The 22,894-nt window shown below is 37.4% G+C and overlaps 1 protein-coding gene across 1 annotated transcript in view; it reads right to left on the bottom strand.

Moving 5' to 3' along the window:
• Window positions 1–1,971: 1,971 nt before the first annotated feature.
• Window positions 1,972–22,894, bottom strand: part of LOC130020591 (transmembrane protease serine 11A-like) — a 67,115-nt gene continuing 46,192 nt past the window's right edge. Inside the window, exons 6-10 of the mRNA XM_056111182.1 lie at window positions 16,898–16,936; window positions 13,608–13,779; window positions 11,626–11,885; window positions 7,835–7,977; window positions 1,972–2,133 (exon numbers count right to left, since the gene is read on the bottom strand). Of these exons, the coding sequence (XP_055967157.1) occupies window positions 1,972–2,133; window positions 7,835–7,977; window positions 11,626–11,885; window positions 13,608–13,779; window positions 16,898–16,936 (776 nt within the window). The remainder of the gene's footprint in view (window positions 2,134–7,834; window positions 7,978–11,625; window positions 11,886–13,607; window positions 13,780–16,897; window positions 16,937–22,894) is intronic.

Genomic DNA, 22,894 nt, shown 5'->3' with positions numbered 1-22,894 from the left:
AACTTTCCCCATTCTGAGTCTATCTTATAGGTCAACTCTTATCTGTGAATAAATTTTTAAATATCTCTGATATTTTAGAATGTATTTGAACTATTTTTGTGCACATGGGGGAGTTATTAAAAAGTAACTCTTTTCCAACGTTTGGGTAATATCTAGTCTTTTTAAAGACTGTTCTTTGTATGAATACAACGTTTTTCCCCCCCAAAATAAAACCACTATTAACCATATATGTTCTACTACATATTTTTAAAAATCCTTTACATTTGGACATTATAATTTAACTCATTTAAATTAACTTATTTAACTATTTCAGTATTCTTCTAAAATAATATTTGTAATTAGTACTCTAGTTTGGATTGATTACTTAGTTTTAGCTTTTGAAGTGCTCTCCAAAAAAGGATTTGCTCAATGAAATATGCTCTAGGCATTTACTGTGTTATGTACTGGAATTGAATCCTGAACTTCAGTTTCCATTCCTCAGATCCATGAAGTGAAGCAGACAGAACAAAATATATATATATTTTGGTGTTAATAAATTTTTCATTCTTGGCTAGATATATTTCTTTAGCTAATGTAAAAATCAATGAAAATGCAACTCTCTAAGAGACAGGCTTATAGTAATTGTTGTTGTCTATTTAATTTTTTGTCCACTACTTTCAGCCATGTTTGTCCTTGCATCAAAAAAGTGCTAATTGTGTCACAATCTGATCAGCAGATCCATGGAATCAGCAGGATGCTTCTGAGCTTAGGAGGGTCCATCGGTGCCAGATATAACTTTATTTTTACACATATCAGTCCAACAATGGGTGGGTGGTTATAAGTAGAAAAATTTCTTCTTTAGAGGCGGTTGAGAAACTCCTCTCCAGTACTGTTTAGGAGGTCTCTGGGACCACTCCTTGATGGCCAGAGAATTCAATGCAGAGAGTCTGATGATGCAGTGCATAGTAGTGTGTGTGTGTGCACCTGTGTGTGTGTGTGTGTGTGTGTGTGTGTGTGTGTATGCGTTGGCAAGGAGGAGGATATATGTCATAAGGGCTACATCTGATGGTATTTGGAGGGTGCTAGGAGTGAAGTGTTGAGGATCAAACTTAGGTGCTTGTACATGAAAAGTGCTTGTCTTTTTTCCCTGAGCCGTTTTACTGCCCTGAAAAATTATTTCTTATGTAGGAAAGTCTCTTTGTTTTAGTGGAATAACAGAAAAAGAAAAATGTGTATTTGTTCATTATGAAGAAATGGTAAGAAATTTCAAGAGTTTTCAGATTTTTTTAGTTTAAAAATAGTCTGTTTCAAGTTCTGTTGGGGATGTGAAGAAAAGGAACTAGAGGGTATCATTCAGAGAAGTCTCTTGGGAGGAGAAACACAGATACAGGATGGTGTCTCTTCTATGTGGAATACAGAGAAATAGAGAATGAGACTAACAAAGAATCAAAGGCAACAGAAATTAGAGTTAGTCTACAGAACTGAGCTTACCAAGGAAGGGTGATCAGAGGGTTCCTTCGAAGGGAAGTGGGAACTCTGGTGGTGTTAGAATGATGTATGACTGAAATGAAACTATCATCAACAGTATTGTAAATCTAGTACTTCAATAAAGATGGGTGAGAAAGAAAAAAAAATAGTCTGTTTCTCATTTAAGGGACTATCCCTGGCAAAGTTATTCTAAAATTCTGAAGTCTTTTTTTTTAAAAATATACATTGATTATCATTAATGCTCCATTTTTCATGATTTAAAGAGTTGAGTATCTGTGCTGCATTTTTCAAACCAGGCTAACTTGATCTGCTAATTGGTAAGTTGAAATGCTTCATAATTAGCTATAGGTTATTGGTTAAAGTGATTCCAAATAAATCATATACTTAATTAATCATGTTATTAGGTTCAGTTATTCAATTTTCATTTCCATGGCCAATTATTATTTGTATTCTCATAAATGTATGACCTGCATACAGTTCTTTATGCTTGATGTACGTGGAGAATTAGAGGCCAGTTTTTGAAGCAATCCATTTTCGATAGTAAGTCACTTTTGTGTAGACACCAGGTTTGTTCTTTTGACCACAGTTATCTCCCCAGCTCACAATTCCAATGAGATACCAAGTATCTTTTAGATCCTTTACAACTAAAGGTCCACCAGAATCACCCTGAAAATAAAGAAGAAAGAAAATTAGCTAAATGTCAATCTTATAATTAATATAATAGCTACTTACTTAACTATTAGTCATGTATATAGATTAATGATTTAAAATTAAATAATTGCAACAGATTTTAAAAGTTAAGAAAGCCTTAAAGTCTAATTTTACACTTTAATTTTTCCCACAAAAACAGTAACAACCAGTCTCACAATGAAGATGTTACTGGTGCCTGCTCGAGCAAATCCATGAACAGTGGAAGGACAGTGCTACAGTGCTACAGTGCTAAAATGGATATGTTTGAGAAATAAAGTTTATATATTTAAAGTTCACATGATGATTAGATATACATATAACTTGTGAAATGGTAACTATAATCAGGTTAATTAACACATTCACCACTTTACGTCATTTTTTTAAATTTTGTCATGAGAATGAATAAGGGCTACTCTTGGCAAATTATAAGTACCACAATGCATTATTATCGTAGTGGGATGGTTACACAACAAAGGAGCTAAAAACATAGAGGATGAAAAGCCTTTTCAATAAATGGTTCTAGAAAACAAGTTAGACTCATGCAGAAGACCAAAACTATGTTAGAGTGCTCTTAGTTCCTCAAATCTTTCTCATCATTTCTCACCTTGCTGGTTAAATCATTGACCTTATTTCCCCACAACCCTGCACCCAAACCCTGTAAAAATATTTATAATTATAACAGAAGCTTCTAATTATAACAGAAGCTGAGATTTTTGCACCTCCTCCCCTTCTGAATCCTTTCTTAAAGAGCTCTGGTGACGGTGGTCCTCAAATCAGAGGCAGGAAACAGGGAAAATGTGTGATCAGTGACTTTCAGGACTCCATGAAGTTTGGTAACCTGCAGATCCCATCACCTTCTCAAGAGCTGATCAGTAACCCATTTAATCCAGCAAAGGCCCCTGCCCAGGAATTGTGAGCAGGCCTGAATTTGAAATCTTGCTGTTTCTCTTGCTTCTATTCGCTTCAGCAAATAGATCTCTTTTCCTCCCCCTCCTCCCAATAGCGTGTTCTGTTTGTCTTTGGGGCACAAAGTGTTGGAGGTTGGTATCTGTAGGACCACCATCTTACCCTGTCCACAAAAGTGAGCTCACACAGGATTAAAGACTTAGACTCAAGTTTATAGAATACATTGAAGAAAACACAGGCAAAACTCCCAGAAATACTGGCTTCAGTGGTATCTTTCATAACCAATTCCATTGGCAAAAAATAAAAATAAAAAATAAAAAATTAGTAAATGGAATTACAAATGACAAAACTGCACTTCTATAAAACAAAAACATATCCCACTAAATAGGAAGAAATGTTTGCCAACACTCCCCCCCCCCACACACACATACACAAAGGGCTAATATCTCAGATACATAGAGCACATAGAAATAAAAAATGGGCTGGAGAGATAATACAACAGGTAAGGTGGTTGCCTTGTCCACAGCTGACCGGGGTTCAAACCGTGACATTCCATATAACACCCTGAACACGGCCAGGTGTGATTTCTGAGTGTAGAGCCAGGAATAACCTCTGAGCATCTCTGGGTGTGGCCCCCAAACCAAAAATCAAACAAAAAAATTTTAAAAAAACCTCAAGAAACAAAAACAAAACACTAAACATTCTCAGTTCAGATTTCGGGGAGAAAATCTGAACAGATACTTCTTCAAAGAAGCTATGCAGATTACCTACAGGCAGATGAAAAAAATGTTTAGAAGCACTGAATAAAGAGAAGTACAGATCATCAAAATATGATGTATCACTTCCTACTAGTGAGAATTATTTACATATAAAAAATAGAAACAAATGCTGGCAGGGATGTGGAGAAAAATGAACCGGGGTACAATATTAGAGGGGATGTTAGATTTAGCAATTCCAATCCTAAGAACACTATATATATATATATATATATATATATATATATATATATACATATATATTCATTTGCAGTGTGAGTTAAACAAGATTTTGAAAGCAGTCCAATAAGAGATGAGCAAAGAAAGTATGGTATATATGCACATTGAATGTCACTCAGGTAAAGATGAAATTTTGCGTTTTTGATACAAAAAAAGATGGCAGTCAAAGGTGCCATGTTAAAAAAGTAAGTCACAAAGAGAAAGACAGATGCCAGATTATTTGAGTGGTAAGTAGTATGTTAAGAAACAAAGCAAGGGTATAGACAGTGTTCAATGGAGGAGTGCCTGAATGACTCTGATAAGAATATTGAGGCTTCACAAGTGAAAGAGTGAACGGGAAGAGCCCTATGGAGATGGTGGAGAGTTATTGGTATTTTAGTGGTGGGCATGGTGTGGTAACATTGCACTCCTAAAACAAACAAACGTTTAGACTTTTGCAAATTAATGTTAACTTAAAAATAAATAATTAAACCCCAATATTAAAAGAACTATGATGGTTTTGGTCACACCCAGCTGTGCTCAGGGCTTACTCAGGGATCACTCCTAGGAGAGTGATGCCTGAGTAGATGCAGTGTCAGGATCAAAGCTGAGTCAGCGATTGCCCAACAGCAGTACTATCTCTTGGCCCCAAACCCAATATTACTAACTATAGACACTGCCACTGTAATTATATCCTCACAGGTTACTCACAGCATGAATGAAGGGTCATATCCTTTGAGCAGAAATTTTAAGTTAAATTTTATGTTCTATTTAAGTAAACATGTATTTAAAAAAAGAATATGAAGGTACTTAGAAAGCAATTATAGATTTCACATCTTATCTGATCTGTTTCTCTAGAAGTATCCATTTGGTTTATAATGGGTAGTTAGTTTCTTGGAGAACTGCTGCGGATATGGGTACAGCCCGGCACAAGATTTATACCCTCTTCCCCGTAGAGTACGTTCACAGAACTGATAACCTTAACATGTTGACTCTGGTACTGCAATTTGTGTTAATTAAGCCACAATCAAGTGTGAGTCACTGGTGGTCTGTGTCGAGACCAACTTGTTAAATACTCAAGGGGGGCAGCGAGGGGCTGGAGAGATAGCACAGTGGGTAGGGCGTTTGCCTTGCACGCAGCAGACCTGGGTTCGATTCCCAGCATCCCATATGGTCCCCTGAGCACCGCCAGGGGTGATTCCTAAGTGCAGAGCCAGGAGTAACCCCTGTGCATCGCTGGGTGTGACCCAAAAAGCAATAAATAAATAAATAAATAAATAAATAAATAAATAAAAAGGGAGGCCAATGAGCTAGTACAGTGGATAAAGTGCTTGCCCTGCACACATCTCACCTGGGTTCAATCCTCGGCACCACATATGCTGCCGTGAGTCCCACCAAGAATGGTCCCTGAGCAGAGTCAGGAATTAGCCCAGAGAACCACCAAGTGTGGCCCCAAAACAAAACAAAACAAAACAAAACAATCTAAGGATGATGTGAAGAGTCACTACCTGCTTTACAGTTATGATATTCAATTGCCTAAGCACCATGTAAAGATGGGTAAGCCAGGCTCCTTCATAATTCTCAGGAAAGATTCAAGCTTAGACAAACAGTAAGGGAACTCCAGTGCCCCCAAACATGTCTACCAGGGTCACCCAATTCCGAGCTGTCGGACGCACTCGGGAAAGCTCCTATTTTAACAAGGGAAGGTGTCAGGAAACCCTGGGCTACAAAAACAGCTTATGTGAGACATCACTTCTGCAATATTCTTACCTGCCCTGCAAGATAGTGAGATAAGAATAGAGAATACTGGGGGTCTTGGGAAGGGTTTGGAAAGGGTGGGATTTTGCCTCTGTACTAATGAATAAGCTGGAGCAATAGAAAAGCAGGTAGGGCATTTGCCTTGCACAAGGCCGACCCAGGTTCGATTCCTCCGTCCATCTGGAAAAGTCTGGCAAGCTACCAAGAGTATCCCTCCAGCATGGCAGAGCCTGGCAAGCTACCTGTGGCATATTCTATATGCCAAAAACAGTAACAAGTCTCACCATGGCTGCTCGAGCAAATTGATGAACAACGGGATGACAGTGCTACAGTTACTTATAAAATTCAATTCAATATTGACAAAAAACAGAATCAACTTGCTGCTTGTACTGTGATAAGTCTGAAATACTCCTTTTGTTCCTCTGTCCAGTGAAATTTCTTTACACTCATCAATCACCTTTTTTGAGCTTTATCATTAATCTTAATATTAACACCTACATTTCCACATTTCCATGTTCTGTCTGTACCTAAACTCCTGTCACCACCCTACAAATGTCTGTCATGGCATGTAGCTCTTTTCAGATTTCTTGAATTCTAGCTTCCTCTCTTCAAATTCCTAGTAACTAAGGCTAGATCAGACATTGCTCCATCCTTGCATTCTACAAATTCCTGTCTCATTTCTGACAGCTGCATGCTATATAACTTGTGGTACACTGGGCAGGAAATTTTACCATCAATATAATTTCCACCATTTTACCAAACAGAATGACCTCCTTGGTTTTTTTTAAAAAAGTATTTCACACTATGAAAGCAATGCATCTAGGAAGAAGCCCATTGATACTGTTGCTAAAAAACACATATGCAGAATAGATATTTGAGGACAAAACTATACTGGAAAATATAATAAATATTCACAACATGGCATAGTCCAACATTTTAGCATGAACTACTTATAACCTCTCAATTTCCTTAGACTCAGAAACAACAAATTAATTGGGTTTCTTCAGAAAAGAATTGTAATTCACTTCTTTATAATTCTTTATAATTTTGACTATGCTCTTTTTCTCTTGTTTGATATTTTATAACTGGGAAAATGCCATTTATCCTTAGATTTTATTTAGATTTATTTGAATAATATCTTTCTGGATATTTTCTCGCGGCCGCGCGACATCTTAACAGAACTTTTTTTTATGACATCTTATTGTCTTATTTCTACTTTGGACAAACTTGCAGGTTATCGAATGTAGCCTGCCCACAGGGCAGAGTCTGGCAAACTCCCCGTGGCGTACCAAATATGCCAGATACCAGTAACAATGATGGGTCTCACTCTCCTAAATAGCCTTGAATATAATCTCAGGGCTAGGATGAAAGAGACGTTACTGGGGCCTGCTCGAGGCAATCGACGAATAACAGGATGATGAAATGAAATGAAAAAAATTTTCTCCAAAAATATTTTCTTCTGTAGAGAGATAGTAAGGCAAGTAAGATGCTTACCTTGTCTTGTACATAACTGGCCCAAGGTTGATCCCTGGCACAACATATGGTCCTCTGAGTACTACCAGGAGTGATCCCTGAGCTTTCAACCAAGAGTAAGCCCTGAGCACTTCCTAGATGTGGACCTCAAAACAAACCCAACCAAAACCAAACCAAATGTTTTTCCTTTCAGGCTGAAAATGTTGGTTCTTTATTATATCATTATATAATTTCTAACAACACATAATAGGAGTTTCTACCTCATGATTAATTCCTTTTCTCAATGTGAGTCCTTTGGGAAAAGGGATTCTACTTATTAGCCTTTGAATTACAGTTATTAAGAAATTCAGTTTCATTTGTTTAAGAATATCAAAAACTAAGTTATTAAGCTTGATTAATTTGCTAAATTTAAACTTTAAAAATATACATATGTTATTAAATTAACATGTAAATTACAGTTCTGACAAGATATCTGCTTTTTGTACTAATAGAATAATTGGATTTTTTGGAACCAGATGAAACATGTTTGAGTTAATAATGGAAAAGCAATCTCTCTCTCCACTTACCCTGCAGGCATCATAAATTCCCTCTAGATAGCCAGCACAAAACATTCCAAATTTTATATCACTGCCATACACATGTGGTTGCTTGCACACATTATCACTTATGAGTTTTAGTCTGGCTTCTCGAAGTTCATTTTGGGATTCCCCTTAAATAAAATAAAATAAAATACTTTTAGTGTTGACCATCAGTATTTTTAACCAAAATGGAATGGAGTTTTTCAAATCTTTTTTTACACTAAAATTTTAAATCCAAAATAAAATTAAAATGCAAACAGTTCTAAAGAAGAAACTCCTGTATAAATCCTGGCACATTTAAATGGCAATTATTGCTCCTATTATATTTTTAGAAATACCTCTACATGCAAGAAAAAAATTTTGTTACTTTGTACTGAAAATTATTTAATTTAAAAGCAATTTGCTTATATATTTAAAAGCATTTAATTTTTAGGGGGCTGGAGCGATAGCACAGCAAGTAGGGTGTTTGCCTTGCACATGGCCGACCCGGTTCAATTCCCAGCATCCCATATGATATCTGAGCACCGCCAGGAGTAATTCCTGAGTGCATGATCCAGGAGTAACCCCTGTGCATTGTGGGTTGTGACCCAAAAAGAAAAAAAAAGTATTTAATTTTTTAAAAAGTTGTTATTTTGAATTCCAGGGTATTGCTAGAAATTCTGTAGATCTAGATGATTTGTCCTTTATTCAAATGAAATAAGTATGAAACTATTCACAACAATTTTCTCCTTTACATTTAATGAATAAATTTTTCATTCACAATGACATCAAAGGCAATAAATTAATTTTTTATGACTTAACAAATTTATAATTCCACAACCACTGCCTACTGTAGAAAGGAAGAATATTACAAACATTCAGATATAGGGCGTTTGCCTTACAAGCAGCCAACATGGCCGACCCGAGTTCAATTCCTCCGCCCCTCTCGGAGAGCCCGGCAAGCTACCGAGAGTATCTCGCCCGCATGGCAGAGCCTGGCAAGCTCCTCGTGATGTATTCGATATGCCAAACACAGTAACAACAAAGTCTCCAATGGAGACGTTACTGGGCCCGCTCGAGCAAATCGACGAACAACGGGAGGGCCTTTACCTTACCTACCTTATGGACATTATTCTTATATATCTGGGTTATATTATATGGCCCAAGTGAGAATTTTGCAGATACAGATAAAATTCCTACTCAGTTTGACTTTGAATTCACTTAAAAGCATATTATTCAAAAGATTATTTAAAAAGGTCTGCTGTAATCAGATGAGTCTTTTGAAAACAGGATTAGGCATTTTTTTGAATTCAGAAGCATTTCCAAAAGATATTAAAGAAGGAAAATGCTGTGTTCTAGAACTACAAGAAAATGAATTCTGTTCATAACCTCTGAATTTGGATCAAAACTTTTGGAGTAAGCTATAGATGGAACCGCAATCCTAGCCTACATTTAGTTGCAGTTTCACGAGATTATGGGATAATAATAACTAACTAAACTGTGTCTGAACTTTTGACCCACAGGTGGTAATAGCAGAGTGCTTTTGTATTTAAGCTGTTAAATTTGAAGTAGGAACTGCAATTGTTGATTTAAGATCGTTCTTTCCTATGCATTTTGTCTAAATATTCCTCTCTGCCTTGCTTTAGCTGAATCCTGCACTCAGTTATACATTCATTCACAATTTTTAAAGAAAAACTTAGTTCTTGGGGCTGGAGAGACAGTACAAGATTAATGGCTGCCCCCGGACTGATTTCTAGCATATAGTTCCGAGATATAGTTCCATATAATATAGTTCTCAGAGCACACCTGAAGGTGCGGCCCCCAAATTAAGAAAAAGACTTTGTCGTCTTTTTTGTTGATTATTTAGACATATGTTATTTAACTTATAAGTGTTTGGGGATTTTTCCTCTTATTTTTCTATTACTGATTTCTAGTTTTATTCTGTTACAATCCAAGAGCATATTCTGTTTGATTTCAGTTCTTTTAACTTTGTTGAAAATGTTTTACAGACCTAGAAAAGGTCTCAGTGAATATTCCACAAATCCCCAAGCATTCCGGTATTTTTAAGTATCATGTAAGATTTTGATGCTATTCAAAAAGGTATCTTGATATGGTATAATTCTGAACCAGCCTAATGTTTCTGGCCCAAATCTTCCCACCAATAAGATGGTAATATGAGATGCCTTTTTATATATCATGAAGCAGAGAATGCAAACCTATCTTAAAAGAAAACCCACTTGAGAGCATAGACATTGAGGTGCCATTCTTACAGCTCTACTTAACCACTCCTGGAAATTAATAAACCATAAATAATATTTTCTGTATTTGTTATGATTTTAGGGAAAGCTCTGTATAAAGTATTATATTCATCTGGAGACAATCTAGAAACTATCAAGCCTGTTTGGGATCATATTTAAAGAAATATATTCCTTTCCCCTTTAGTGAGAATAAAAGTTAAAAGTTTATTATCTATAAAGAAATTATATAGAGTTCTGTGAATGAACTTGGTAATTCTCAAAAAGTCTTTAATTTCTTCTTAAGCTCTGAATCAAACTCATTAGCTATTGTTATGTGTGTACACCTAGACCAGACTGTAGTATTTATTTGGAGTATTCATGACTAAGTATATCAAAATTTTTTGAAAAATAAAAAATTAAACTTCTTAGCAATGATCTCCTAATATAATTTGTGTGAAGAAAGTTAAATTATACTATTGAGAGCAATGGAAGTTTAGTATCAAAAAAAATTTATCTCTCAATAGAATTCTTATTCCCAATAGTTCTTTAATTAGCTTATTTAGCTCTGAAGCATATTTATATGCACTGGAGACCATGGCTGAAAAAAAATAAATTCTTGTCAGCTGACACTGAAAATGAGTGATGTTAATGGGAGGAGGGATGAGGAGTACAGAGACCAGGGACTCAGAGATGGAACTTAAAGTGCAGTTCTTAGAGTCATGATGACTGCATCATATCCAATGTGCATCTTCAACAATGCAATTTGAAATAGATTTTCGGCTGTCGAGGGAATATCCATTTCTTCTGTATCATCCTTTAAGTCCATCCCTCTGTAACTGCCTTTCCCTCATTCTTTGTGATTCTGAAAGACCACCAAAAATATACCAGTCTTTCTTGATATAGGTCATTCTTGGTATAGAAATAACAGGATTAGTTACCAATTTAAGTACTTCTGGATATAACCAGGGCAACAAGGCTCGAGGATAATGTAAATTCCAGCTGAGAGACAGACATATCCTATGAGGTAAAGCTCATGCAGACTCTCTGCTGCTGCTCACTGCCTTTGCCACTATGTGGAGCTAGAATCCTGCCCAACGAAGATAAAGGGGAAATCAGAGCCAGGAAATTGATTCACAAAGTCAGTCGAATTACAGTAAAGTGAATTCTGGATCTAGCTCTTTCTGAATACATCTTATCTGCTGACTTCAAAGTAGAGAAAATCAAATTTGCCACTTTATTTTAAATTCTTGAGTTAGTTGATTTGACTTTAATTCTATTGCTTCCAAAACAAGACCTCCAAACATCCCAACCAAGAAGGGCTGTAGAAATTTGTACAAGGGTTCAGGATCCCCCAAGCACATAATCCTCAAGCATCACCAGGTATAACCCCAATCCAGGAGGAGCTCCCAGACCCCTCTGAACAACACGTGGGAGCCCTTCTTACTCTCTGCCCACCGTTTCCCCAAATAATCCAACAGGCTGAGTGGAAATGTTTGGCAGAATATTATTATATCACTAAGATTATATCATACTGCCCTACATAGAGGGCTTTGAGACACTTACCACCATAGTAAAGTGCCCCAAAACCTGTGATATAGACTGTTGAGTTTGGTTGGAAGGATGCAGAAGCATCCGGTAAGCACACTCGGCGGATGTCGTTAGAAAAGGCGACTCTAGGAGAGAACTGCACAACAGCAATGTCGTACTCTCTTGCTGGGGAGTGGTATCTCTCATGGACAATTATTCGTCTGACATTCCTTTTCATTAATGGAGGGTTGATTGTTGTTCCAAAGCTCACAGTCCACTGACGTGAATTTGCGCTACTACAATAGGAAATGAACAGATTAAAAACTGCGCTATCATCATAAGTAATTGCATGAAGACTAATAAAAGAGAAAATTCCATTCTGAAAATACTTGGTTGTAACGATAAATTTTGTTAAATGATCTTGATTTAGTCTATTGCCACTATTTTGTTTTTGTCGCTGTTTTTTGGGGGTATATCCTTTTGTTGCTCAGGACTTACCGCTAACTTTGTGCTTAAGGATTAATCTTGGCAAGGCTTTGGATGAAACCAGGTCTGCCATGTGAAAGGCAAGGCTCTTTAATTCCTGTACTATCTCTCTGGCCCCCCATTGTCACTATTTTAAAAGATTTAAAACATACCAACAATATTGTAGAGCTGAAGTACAATACATCATTATTAAGTTTTATTTATTTTTATTTGGGAAGGGGGAGTATGTTTGGGCCACACTTTGCAGTGTTCTAGGCTTTCTCCTAGCTCTGCACTCTGGAATCACTCCTGGCTGTACTGGGCATAGGTGGGACTTGAAGTAAGGGGCCATATGTGATGCCAGGTTGGTACCTTAGGTCCAACAGATGCAAAGCAAGCGCTTTGGAAATGGACTCTTTCTGGCCCCACATTTTAAATTTTTAGACTGTAAAATGCATTAAACATGACTCATGTATGTCTTTAGAAAAATGCTAATTTACATTTTCTGTGATGAGCCCTATTTGAACTGATAGAGATAAAGGGGTGACCAAGCAGCAACCATCCATTCCTGGTGATGTCAACGAAGAAAAATATTTCAGTGAAAAAAAGGAAAAACAAACGAACAAATTTAAAAAAACTAGTGAAAGATCTGTGGTTCACAACACAAGGGAGGAATGGTACAGGATGAGGTTGCAAAGTAGTTGGGAACCAAATCTTATAACGTGTTATAGTTTAGAGTAAAGTGCTTAGATTAAATTCAAATAGTGCAGAAATTTACTAGGTGTTTTAGTGGGGGGGTAATATAATTTTGATATATTTTGATGTTACATAGTTTTTTTTTACTAAGAGTTGGGTAAATGAATCCTCTTTAATGACTACATTAACTTAAAGCACTCATTAAATACATAGATACTATTCATATACATGCTTGTTTTTTTCTACCTAATTATTTCATAACATTTAGTGATAGTGATAGAAAGAAGTGCATATGTAAAAGATGATTACAGTCCAACTTAACAGCTGTTAATTATACTGGGATTACTACTTTATTTTTAAACAATTTGAATTCTTGTTTCTACTTTACTTCCATGTTTAAAAATACTCTAATTAGAAAAACAAGTACTGGTTTGCTAAGACCGTTGGTTTTATAGCATAAATATATTGATATTTTTCTTAATAAATTAATTAGACTTCTTTGAGTTTTAAATTGGTGCAATGGGCTCTCTCGACTAAATTGTGACTGGATGTTATTGTGCTCTAAATTTGATTCCAAATAGCTCAGCTATTTGGGCATTTGCCTTGCACGCGGCCAACCTGACTGACTCAGGTTCCATTCCTCCACCTCTCTCAGAGAGCACGGCAGACCAAGCCACTGAGAGTATCTGGCCCACACGGCAAAGCCTGGCAAGCTCCCCATGATGTATTTGATATGCCAAACACAATAACAAGTCTCACAATGGAGACGTTACTGGACCCGCTTGAGCAAATCGATGAACAATGGGAGGACAGTGCTACCGTGCTACAGAAGATACAACTTAAGGTCAATAACTTACTTCTTAAAGCAGTGAGCAGCAGTGACGAGCCATGTGTTGCTAATCAAAGTGGCCCCACACTGATGAATATTGTTCCTTTGAAGCGAAGCTTGCCAGGGCCAGGCTCCCTTAGCCGCAATGTCTCCAGACATTATTCGGTTGATGATTAATGGAGCAATTCTTTTGCCACAACCTGAAAGAGATGAGTTCATTAAGTTATAAGAAATATTTTCATAATGTTTGAAGAGAAATCAATACAATGTACACAATGTAATATCTGCTTCCATCACTATATCAACAGGTACCATATTAATAAGTGACTGCATATATGTTTTGTATCTACTGATGTGTCATGTTATGTTCACTATCACCATTTATAAATCTGGATGAATTTTGCCTGAAGTTAAGTTAAACTGCGGGGTTTGACATAACACAAAATTTCAAGACAGTCCTGAGGAACTTTTGTGAAAATTACCTAGGTCTACTGGGGATTCCAATCAAGGATCTTATATCTCAGATTTTTTTGTGATTCATCATTGTTACTTTGACATGAAACCCTTATGCGATTAACAATGGCACCTGATCATACAACAGCTGAAAGCTCACTTGTTGCCACTCTATTTCTCACCAATATTTTCTGAATGACTAGTTCTAAAGTGTACATGGATGAAAGTTTCATGACCAGTCTTTCATTCTTCATAATGAACTAAGAATGATTTTATGTTTTCATATAAGCATCACATTCCCTATTGTTGGGAATGAATATGTACCCTATATATCAGGTCAGAGATTCCTTAGCTATTGATGTTAAGAATTAAGCCTGGGGCCGGAGAGATAGTACAGCAGATAGGGCATTTGCCTTGCACATGGTTGACTGGGGTTCGATCCCTGGCATCCCATATGGTTCTCCAAGCACCGCCAGGAGTAATTACTGAGTGACGAACCAGGAGTGACCCCTGAATATCTCTGGGTGTGACCCAAAAAGTGAGAAGAAAAAATAAGAATTAAACCTATTTCAGATTCATAAGCTGCCCAGGCCCGTCCCGTATGCTGCCTATGCCTATGTGTTGCTGCTCAGAGCAACTCATGCACAAATTTCACTCTCATTTTACCAACTTGAGATCCAATGCTGGGATGTGCACTACAGTTCTCTGCAGTCTGGAAAACTTATCTTTTGAGCATACTCTCTCTCTTTCTCTCTCTCCTCCTCCTCCTCCTCCTCCTCCTCTTCCTCCTCCTCCTCCCTCTCTCCTCTCTCTCTTTTCCTGTCTTTCTCTCCCTCTGTTCCCCCACCCATTTCTCAAAACTTCCTCCCAAAATTGTCATCTTGCTTAAAAAATTAAGTTTATTTTAGAGTATATTTCTAATAAAAAAGAAAATATAGTCAGTTTGATTCTTATTTCATCTAAGTATGTGTCAAAAGTCCATTTACCTAGTACTGATTGTACTCTATGTCCATTCTGGAAGTCACTATAACTCTGTCTCTGGCATCACTCTAGTTTAAACTATTCTTCCCTCCTTCTTTATTTTCTAATCTAGAGCCTACTATCTTAAACTATGAGTTACAGCTACATGTGATGATGTGTAACTGTATGTGGTAGTTGCAAAAATTTTGTTTTAAAATAAATGTATAATTTATTATCAGCAAGAGTTTGTTTGTATGTAGATTTTACATATTTGGGGTCACATAAAATCTTCTTGAGCAAATATGAATTAAGAGTGGAAAAGTTTTAAGAAGCCCTGACCTAGAGAACTCTAATAGCTTCCAGTTGAGCCCTTTCTCCGTATAGCAACTAAATGCTATTTCTGAAATGTGTGTAAACTGGGCCAGAGAGATAGTATGGCAGGTAGGGTGCTTGCCTTGCACATGGGCAATGCTAGTTTGGTCACCAGCACCTCATGTGGTTCCCTGAGCACTGACTGCCAGAAGTGATTCCAGAGCACAGAGACATAAGTTTTAAACACTATTTGGTTGGACCTAAAACAAATTTTTTTCACTGCCTCCTTAATGTCTTCCAAATAAAATAAAAATATTTTAGCATGATTTTTCCCCTTTAACCACTCCAGTCATATCTTTCATATCTTTTACCCTGTCCCCAACCACTACTCTACTATATGTTTTTGTAACACTAATAGTTTTCAATTTCAGCAAATGGTCTATTGCTTTCATATCGACACTTTTATATACTATTACTCTGACCAGAGTACTCATTTGACTTAACTTTTGATTTGTGATCACTTATGTCTCTAAGATCACTTCTGATCACACAATGTCAGGATAGCTGAATCCTAATGGACTTCGTAGTACTCTCACTTTCTCCACTATAGCATTTATTGTCCGATTTTATTTTCACTTTTTAGTGATGCTATACCCAGCACTGCTTAAGGACTATGACATCATGTCTGCTGTCACTCTAGTTTGGTATTTGATCTGGTTTGGAAGCCACAAAGTGGCTATACCTGGATGCTTGGGGGAGGCCTTGACGGGCAGGAATTAAACCCAGAGTCTTATGCATACTAGATATCTGCTCTAATACTGAAGCCACTTCTTAGCGCCCCCTGCATACATTTAAAAAATTGCATTCCATGACATTTTTTTATATTTGAATTCTTAATTTCAGAGTAAGTATCATGTTTTATTTATAAAAATAATGCTAGAGCTGCTAACATACTCTCTGGTAGTATGTAAATATTAAAAATACTTATTCCTGGGGTTATACAGGGGGTACATATGGTACTGTTTGAACCCAGTGATTCATATATTCAAGGTAAATGTTCTACCACTGAGCTACACTCCTCACCCAACAGTCAATGATGGGTATTATCTTCTGCCCATTTATCACTTTCCCATTATTTTATTTATCACTAGAAAGTATATTTTGTTTTGTTTTGTTTTGTTGGGGGCACACCCTGTGATTCTCAGAACTTACTCCTGGCTCTCCACTCAAAAATGATTCTTGGCAGTGCTTGGGGGACCATATGGGATGTCAGAGACCAAACCCGGATCTGCTGTATGCAAGACGAGTGCCCAGTCCACTGTACAACCATTCTGGCCCCAAAGAAAGCATATTTAATAGCATTTAAAGAATTTCAAGAAGCAAATTAATTTATTCCAAATCAGAAAGATATAATTTCTCAAACATCATGAAAAGATCACTCTCAGAGTTTGAATGAGTTATTTTATATATTATCCAAATGCTATTTTCTTTCTACAAAATATGAGACATGGATGGAAACTTGTTGAGCTAATATTTAAGTTAGCCTTTCTGATGTGGAAATTGAACTTGTTTTTATAAACTAACCAGACTTACATGCTTGGACAGTTAGCTTTCCTGCTGATGAGCTCATTGCTGAAAAACAAAATAGATGAGAATAATAATTTGATATTCTCCTGGCTGATTTAAGTGACCGGAAATCATCAGAGAATTCTGACATACTGATCATATGCGTTCTGGACAGTTAAGCACATGGAGAAGTCAGGAGAAAATCTGATATAGTAGGGTACTTGTACAATAATTATAGAGATTAATAAGTTACCTTTGATGAAATGAGTAATACTGCAACAGTATTAAGGTACAAATAAAAGTAAAAAAATTCCACAAATGTCGCCCTCATTTATCTTCTCCTCTTCCTCCTTCCCTCTGGTACCACAATTTTGTTCTTGTAGTCTAAGGGTTTGCCTTTGTTGTGCCAATTTTTTTTTTGTTTTACGTCTTCCATATGTGAGTGGAATTATATAGTATTTGCCATTCACCATTTGCTTATTTTACTTAACATAATACCCCAGACCCATCATGTTCTCACAAATGCAGAATATGACGTATTCACAGATAGTTTGTATTGATACATCACAGTGGTAGTCCATTAGTGCAGGATAATTTCTTTGAATTTTTCATTAAGAGATAAGGAGTCCATGACTGATACACCAAGTAGTGGGTTTTTAGGCTTTAAAGTCAGCCATGAGTCATGCCTACAAACCACCTCCCACACCATCTAAACTCATTTACCAGACATGATCCAGAGACTCATAAATAAATCTTGAAAGAGATCAACAAGTTTCAGAAGATTCTTCTGGACACCACAAGGCTCTCTGGAGAGGGGTGGGTCAGCCTAGTTCCCGTCCAAACAGAACCCTGGCAGCCAGCTACACCCACACCCCAGAATGACCGGCATACTCTAAGCCGAACTCCAATGCCTGTGGACGAGTCTCACCCAGAAATTAATCTGCTGAAAAAATTCAGGTATGTGCATTTTGTGACTGAAATCTACAGACTTTGACAGAACTGGGAATTGTCTACCTCTTCCCATTTCCCTGTGCTTCCCGGAAGACCAGGCTGTCACACACACACACACACACACACACACACACACACACACACACACACACACACCCCGAAGCTACCACCCCGTTAAAAATTTGACTCTATAAAAATTTAAAATTCTGGGCTTCCTGGAGCAACATTTCAAACTCTACAACTCTGATAAATCAGACTGATGGAATGGCAACCAATCTCGTTTAACAAAACATAAACACAGAAGGCTTAACTTGTAAGGACATTTTAGTAACCTCTTATACAAGAACTTAATGTCTCCATGGTGAGCTACAACAACTTTCACTAACTTTCGTTTAAGGAAACATTTTTTGATCATTCTGTTAGCAAATTATTGATAACAAACAATGTAAAATATTACTGAGGGCCTGCTGTGGCGGCAGGCTTGAGGTTGCTGGGAAAATTGGAGACAATGGTGGAGGGTAGGTGTATTGGTGGTGGGATGAGTGTTGGAATAGTGAATGCCTAACAAATCATCCTGAAAACTTTGTAAACCACAGTGTTTGTATAAAGTGTAAGAATAAATTTCAAAATATATTAACACAGAACTGTTTTAAAAGTATTATTCATGGGGCTGGAGCGATAGCACAGTAGGTAGGGCATTTGCCTTGCACGCGGCCCACCTAGCTTCGATTCCCAGCATCCCATATGGTCCCCTGAGCACTGTCAGGAGTAATTCCTTAATGCATGAGCCAGGAGTAACCCCTGTGCATCGCCAGGTGTGACCCAAAAGGCAAAAAAAAAGTGTTATTAATGACAGGTGAGACTATGTGTTAAACCGCGCCAGCATGCCTGCCCGGAGGGGAAAGGGTGTTGCTCCATTCGCCCAATCCTCTCTGGAAAGAAAGATGGCGGCCGCACGGGAGCCTAATGGACAGCAGGTTTGAGCCGGGGGTGGGGGGTGGCAGGGACCTCATGGGAAGGGGGGCGTAATGGGCCGTCCTTCACGCCCGACCGAGGTCACCAGCTGTCCCCCATGAGTGGCTCTCCGACTCCAGAGCACAGAAACCAACCTCTTAACTATCTAACTTATAATAGAAATACTTCCAGGGTTAATAAGTAAAATAGCAGAAATCCAAAACCACGCGGCCGCGCGACATCATTTTATTCTTAAACCCAGCTGTAGAAAGCAAATCATTTCACAACGCTGTTTTAGCATGTCTGATTGGGGGGGGGGTCGTAAACTCTAAACAATAATTGTGCATCTTCTATCGAAACAATGTATCTAGTCAAAGTAGATAATTAACTAGAACTCATCTGCCTCACAGGAATTGGGAGGGGTGGGAGGTGGGGTTCTATTGGGGTTCGCGGTTAAAAATAAGTATTGGTAAAGGGAAATGTGTTTGATATTTACATGACTGAGACCTAAACCCGAAAGCTCTGTAACTTTTCCCACAGTGATTCAATAAAGAAATAAATTATTAAAAAAAATATTGCAAAACATGGTGCCTAACCAAAAATTGTAGGAAAAAAAATAAAATTAAATTAAATTGGTGGAAGATTGCATAAAACACCGACAATTTTCAAGATAAAATAGCTTCTAAGCAGACCAAGGATAAACTGATTTATTTCATGTTTCTCAGACTCATATTCTGTAAGCCTAATTTACCATTGTGAAAAATAAGAATTCTTCTTTCTCTTCATCCTTTATAGATACCACTTGGAAAGCTAGGTATAATGAACTCTGCAAAATTGGAACATGTGAAAATATTTAATTAAAAAGTAATCTTCAAAAGGATGCCTCAATTATTTTGTTGTGAAGACTCAATTTATCAGGATAGATTATCAGTGCTTACTCTTTACTCAATTTTAGGTTAAGTGTCCTCTTGAGGTAAGACATTTCTCAGTTTTTTAGAGCTAATTCAATATATCCTGCATTGGATTAGGAAACAATATAATGTTAGAATTCTTTTTTTTTTCTTTTTGGGGTCACACCCAGCGATGCACAGGAGTTACTCCTGGTTCATGCACTCAGGAATTACTCCTGGCGGTGCTCGGGGGACCATATGGGATGCTGGGAATTGAACCCGGGTCGACCTGGGTTGGCCGCGTGCAAGGCAAATGCCCTACCCAATCTGTAATGTTAGAATTCTTAAGATAAAATCCGTTTCATCCAATAGAAATATAATAAAGTGTTCAGAGTCACTTTTTACCAAGGAAAACAAATGAAAACAATAATGAGATATCATTTAATGTCAGTGATAATGGCATAATTGAAAAGATAGGAAATAGTGTTAGTGGGAATGTGGTAAAAATGCAATTCACATTCAGTGTTGGTAGGAATGTCATCTGGTTCAGCCTTAATGGGAAGTATGGAGATTTGTCAAAATAAGAATTGAACTTCCATTTGACCCAGTCATTCCACTTTTGACATCTAACCCAAACAAAAAAAGTACTAATTTAAAAAGAAATATATGCAATTATGTCCATTGCAACAAATAGTTCAATAGCAAGGATATGGTAACTACTTAAATGTCCAGCGACATATAAATGAATAAAAAAGTTGTATGTGTACACTATGCAGTGCATATATATGAAAACCTATACAGTTCTAAGAAAACATGAAATCAAACAGTTTACTGCAATGTGGATAGAACTGGAGGGTATAATGCTAAACTAAATAAGTTAAAGAAAAGATTAATACCAAATGATCTTATTCATCTGTGGAACATAGTGAGACAAAACAAGGAAAAAGAAACCATCAGTAATAAACCCTTGACATTGTATTTCAAAATACTGATAACTATACCCTCCGATAGGGATAGAGTGAACAATAACTGTATCGGAGATGATGCAGAGAGAGTGATAGAGATTTGTGGGCACGTTGGGGTGATGGGTGCATAACTTTGTTTATCAATACCATATGCTTTGGCAGTATCTTACACAAACTACAAGAAAGTAAAACAAAGTATTCTTCCATATACTTTGAGCAAGACACTTCACTTTTTCTAGGATTAATATTAGAAAAATGACTGTGAGTTTAACTAAAATATTTTGGCTGTAGGTACTTCCTGGCAGTATGCAGGCCAGCGGTCACTCTTCAGAGCACTGTCACCGGTAGCTTTGGAGACTCCAGTGCATCCCCTTGCCTAGGCTGCTCTTCATCTTCAGGCTTTCATGTTAGAATGTCAGTCAAGAATTTCCTGTCAGGGGGCTAGAGCAATAGCTCAGCAGGTAGGGCATTTGCTTTGCATGTGGCCAACCCCAGTTCTATTCCCAGCATCCCATATGGTCCCCTGAGCACCACCAGGGGTAATTCCTCAGTGCAGAGCAAGGAGTAACCCCTGTGCATCACTGGGTGTGACCCAAAAAGAAAAAAAAAAGAATAAGAAAAAGGAAAAGAATTGCCTGTCAGCTTATTGATTTGCAGGACACTGGTGCTGGGAAATGTCACTAGTGGAGAGACGGGTGTTGGGATACTGTATGACTGAAATACAATTATGAACAGTTTTGGAAGGGTCTGTCTCACAGTGGTTCAATAGCAAAGTTAAAAAAAAAAGAATTGCCTGCCATGACTCTGGATGCGTGCTTTCTGGGAGGTCTCTCCCCAGAAATAAGGATCACATCTACAGGTAAACTACCCATGCAGAGTCACTTGCTCTATTGAATATTTCTACCATTGAGCAAGTATTTTTGCCTTACATGTCAAGGAGAAAATATAAATATTAGCCCAAGTACTGAAAGTGATCGTCTTTCTGAGTTGAGAATGATCTAGACATGACTGAGCACTCTACATACTACAGATGGAAACTCAAGTGCATACTAGCCACCGCGTAGACAATCAGTGACTCCCATGTAGCAATAGTGTTTGCAATGCAAAGAACTTGACTTTAATTTTGTTTTGACACGTTTCATCTAATGAAAGATTCCCCACCACATTGTTAATTATCCAAAAGAAACAGTCATGCCTTGAATATACTCTGAGTAAATCTTGGGTTGCACGTTTATTTCAAGACACAGTCTAGAATTTTTTAAGTTGTACATTTATTGAAAAGTTTAAAACATGAATGTGTTCCCCAAAACAATGTTTAGCCTATGTTTTAAGTATTGTCTTGAGGGCTTGGCTGACATAATATACTTTTTGCTCTCCCCACTTCCCTTCCCTTTATTTAAACACCGTGGAGTGAGAAGTTATTCCTGATCCATTTGCTACAGATATTGAATATCCCGTCACCAATCCCACCATCAGTGTTCCTTCCCTACACCATTGTCCCCATTTTCCCAACCACCTCCAAGCTTGCCCCCTTTGTCTGCTCTCTTTTAATTTTGGAAATTTGCAAATCTTCAGTGTCCCAGCTCTTTCCATACTTGTTGATTACTGATATTGATATATTCAGTTTCCAAAGAATATATATATATATTCAATAACTGTCTATGTGGTCATAGCCTATATAGCTCATATTACATATTTAATTTATTTGCATATCCTCCTGTATTTCTGTGATTTCAAGGAACAAAAACAGTATTGTTGCAATTTTTCGACTCAAACATGGAGTCAAGTTACTTGGAGAGTCCTGCAGTGACTTTCTGGGGGTCAGAGCGAGGCAACTCTCAGGTCAATTGCTCTGTCAGCATAACCCTTCACATAATCTGATACAGTCATTGAAATATTGCAGTTCACAAACTGAGCCCGTAACAAACAAAATATCCTATGACTATTCCATGCTTCATTTCTGGTTTTAGATATCACAGTTTTTTTGTGTTATTTTTTAAATCCTAGGAAATTAACAGGTTTTTGGAAATTACATCATTTAACTTATCACAATTGCCACATTTCACAACTTTAATTTCTTTGCCTCCCATCTAACAAAGAAAGTGGATTAAGTCCTTGACAGGTTCTTCCCTCTTGACTTGGGAGGAGTGTCCAGCTTTATTCCCAGAGTAGCTGACTGTGTGTCACATCAGCAAACTCCAGCCCATCCCATTACCTCAGAGTTTTTGCTTCCTGGTTAGATTTCCTCTTAAAAGGTAAGTCAG

The sequence above is a fragment of the Sorex fumeus genome, unplaced genomic scaffold (assembly GCF_029834395.1).
Source record: "Sorex fumeus unplaced genomic scaffold, SorFum_2.1 ptg000013l, whole genome shotgun sequence".
NCBI classification, from domain to species: domain Eukaryota; kingdom Metazoa; phylum Chordata; class Mammalia; order Eulipotyphla; family Soricidae; genus Sorex; species Sorex fumeus.
Note: the sequence above shows the minus strand (reverse complement) of the source record. Positions and strands in the feature narration are given on the sequence as shown.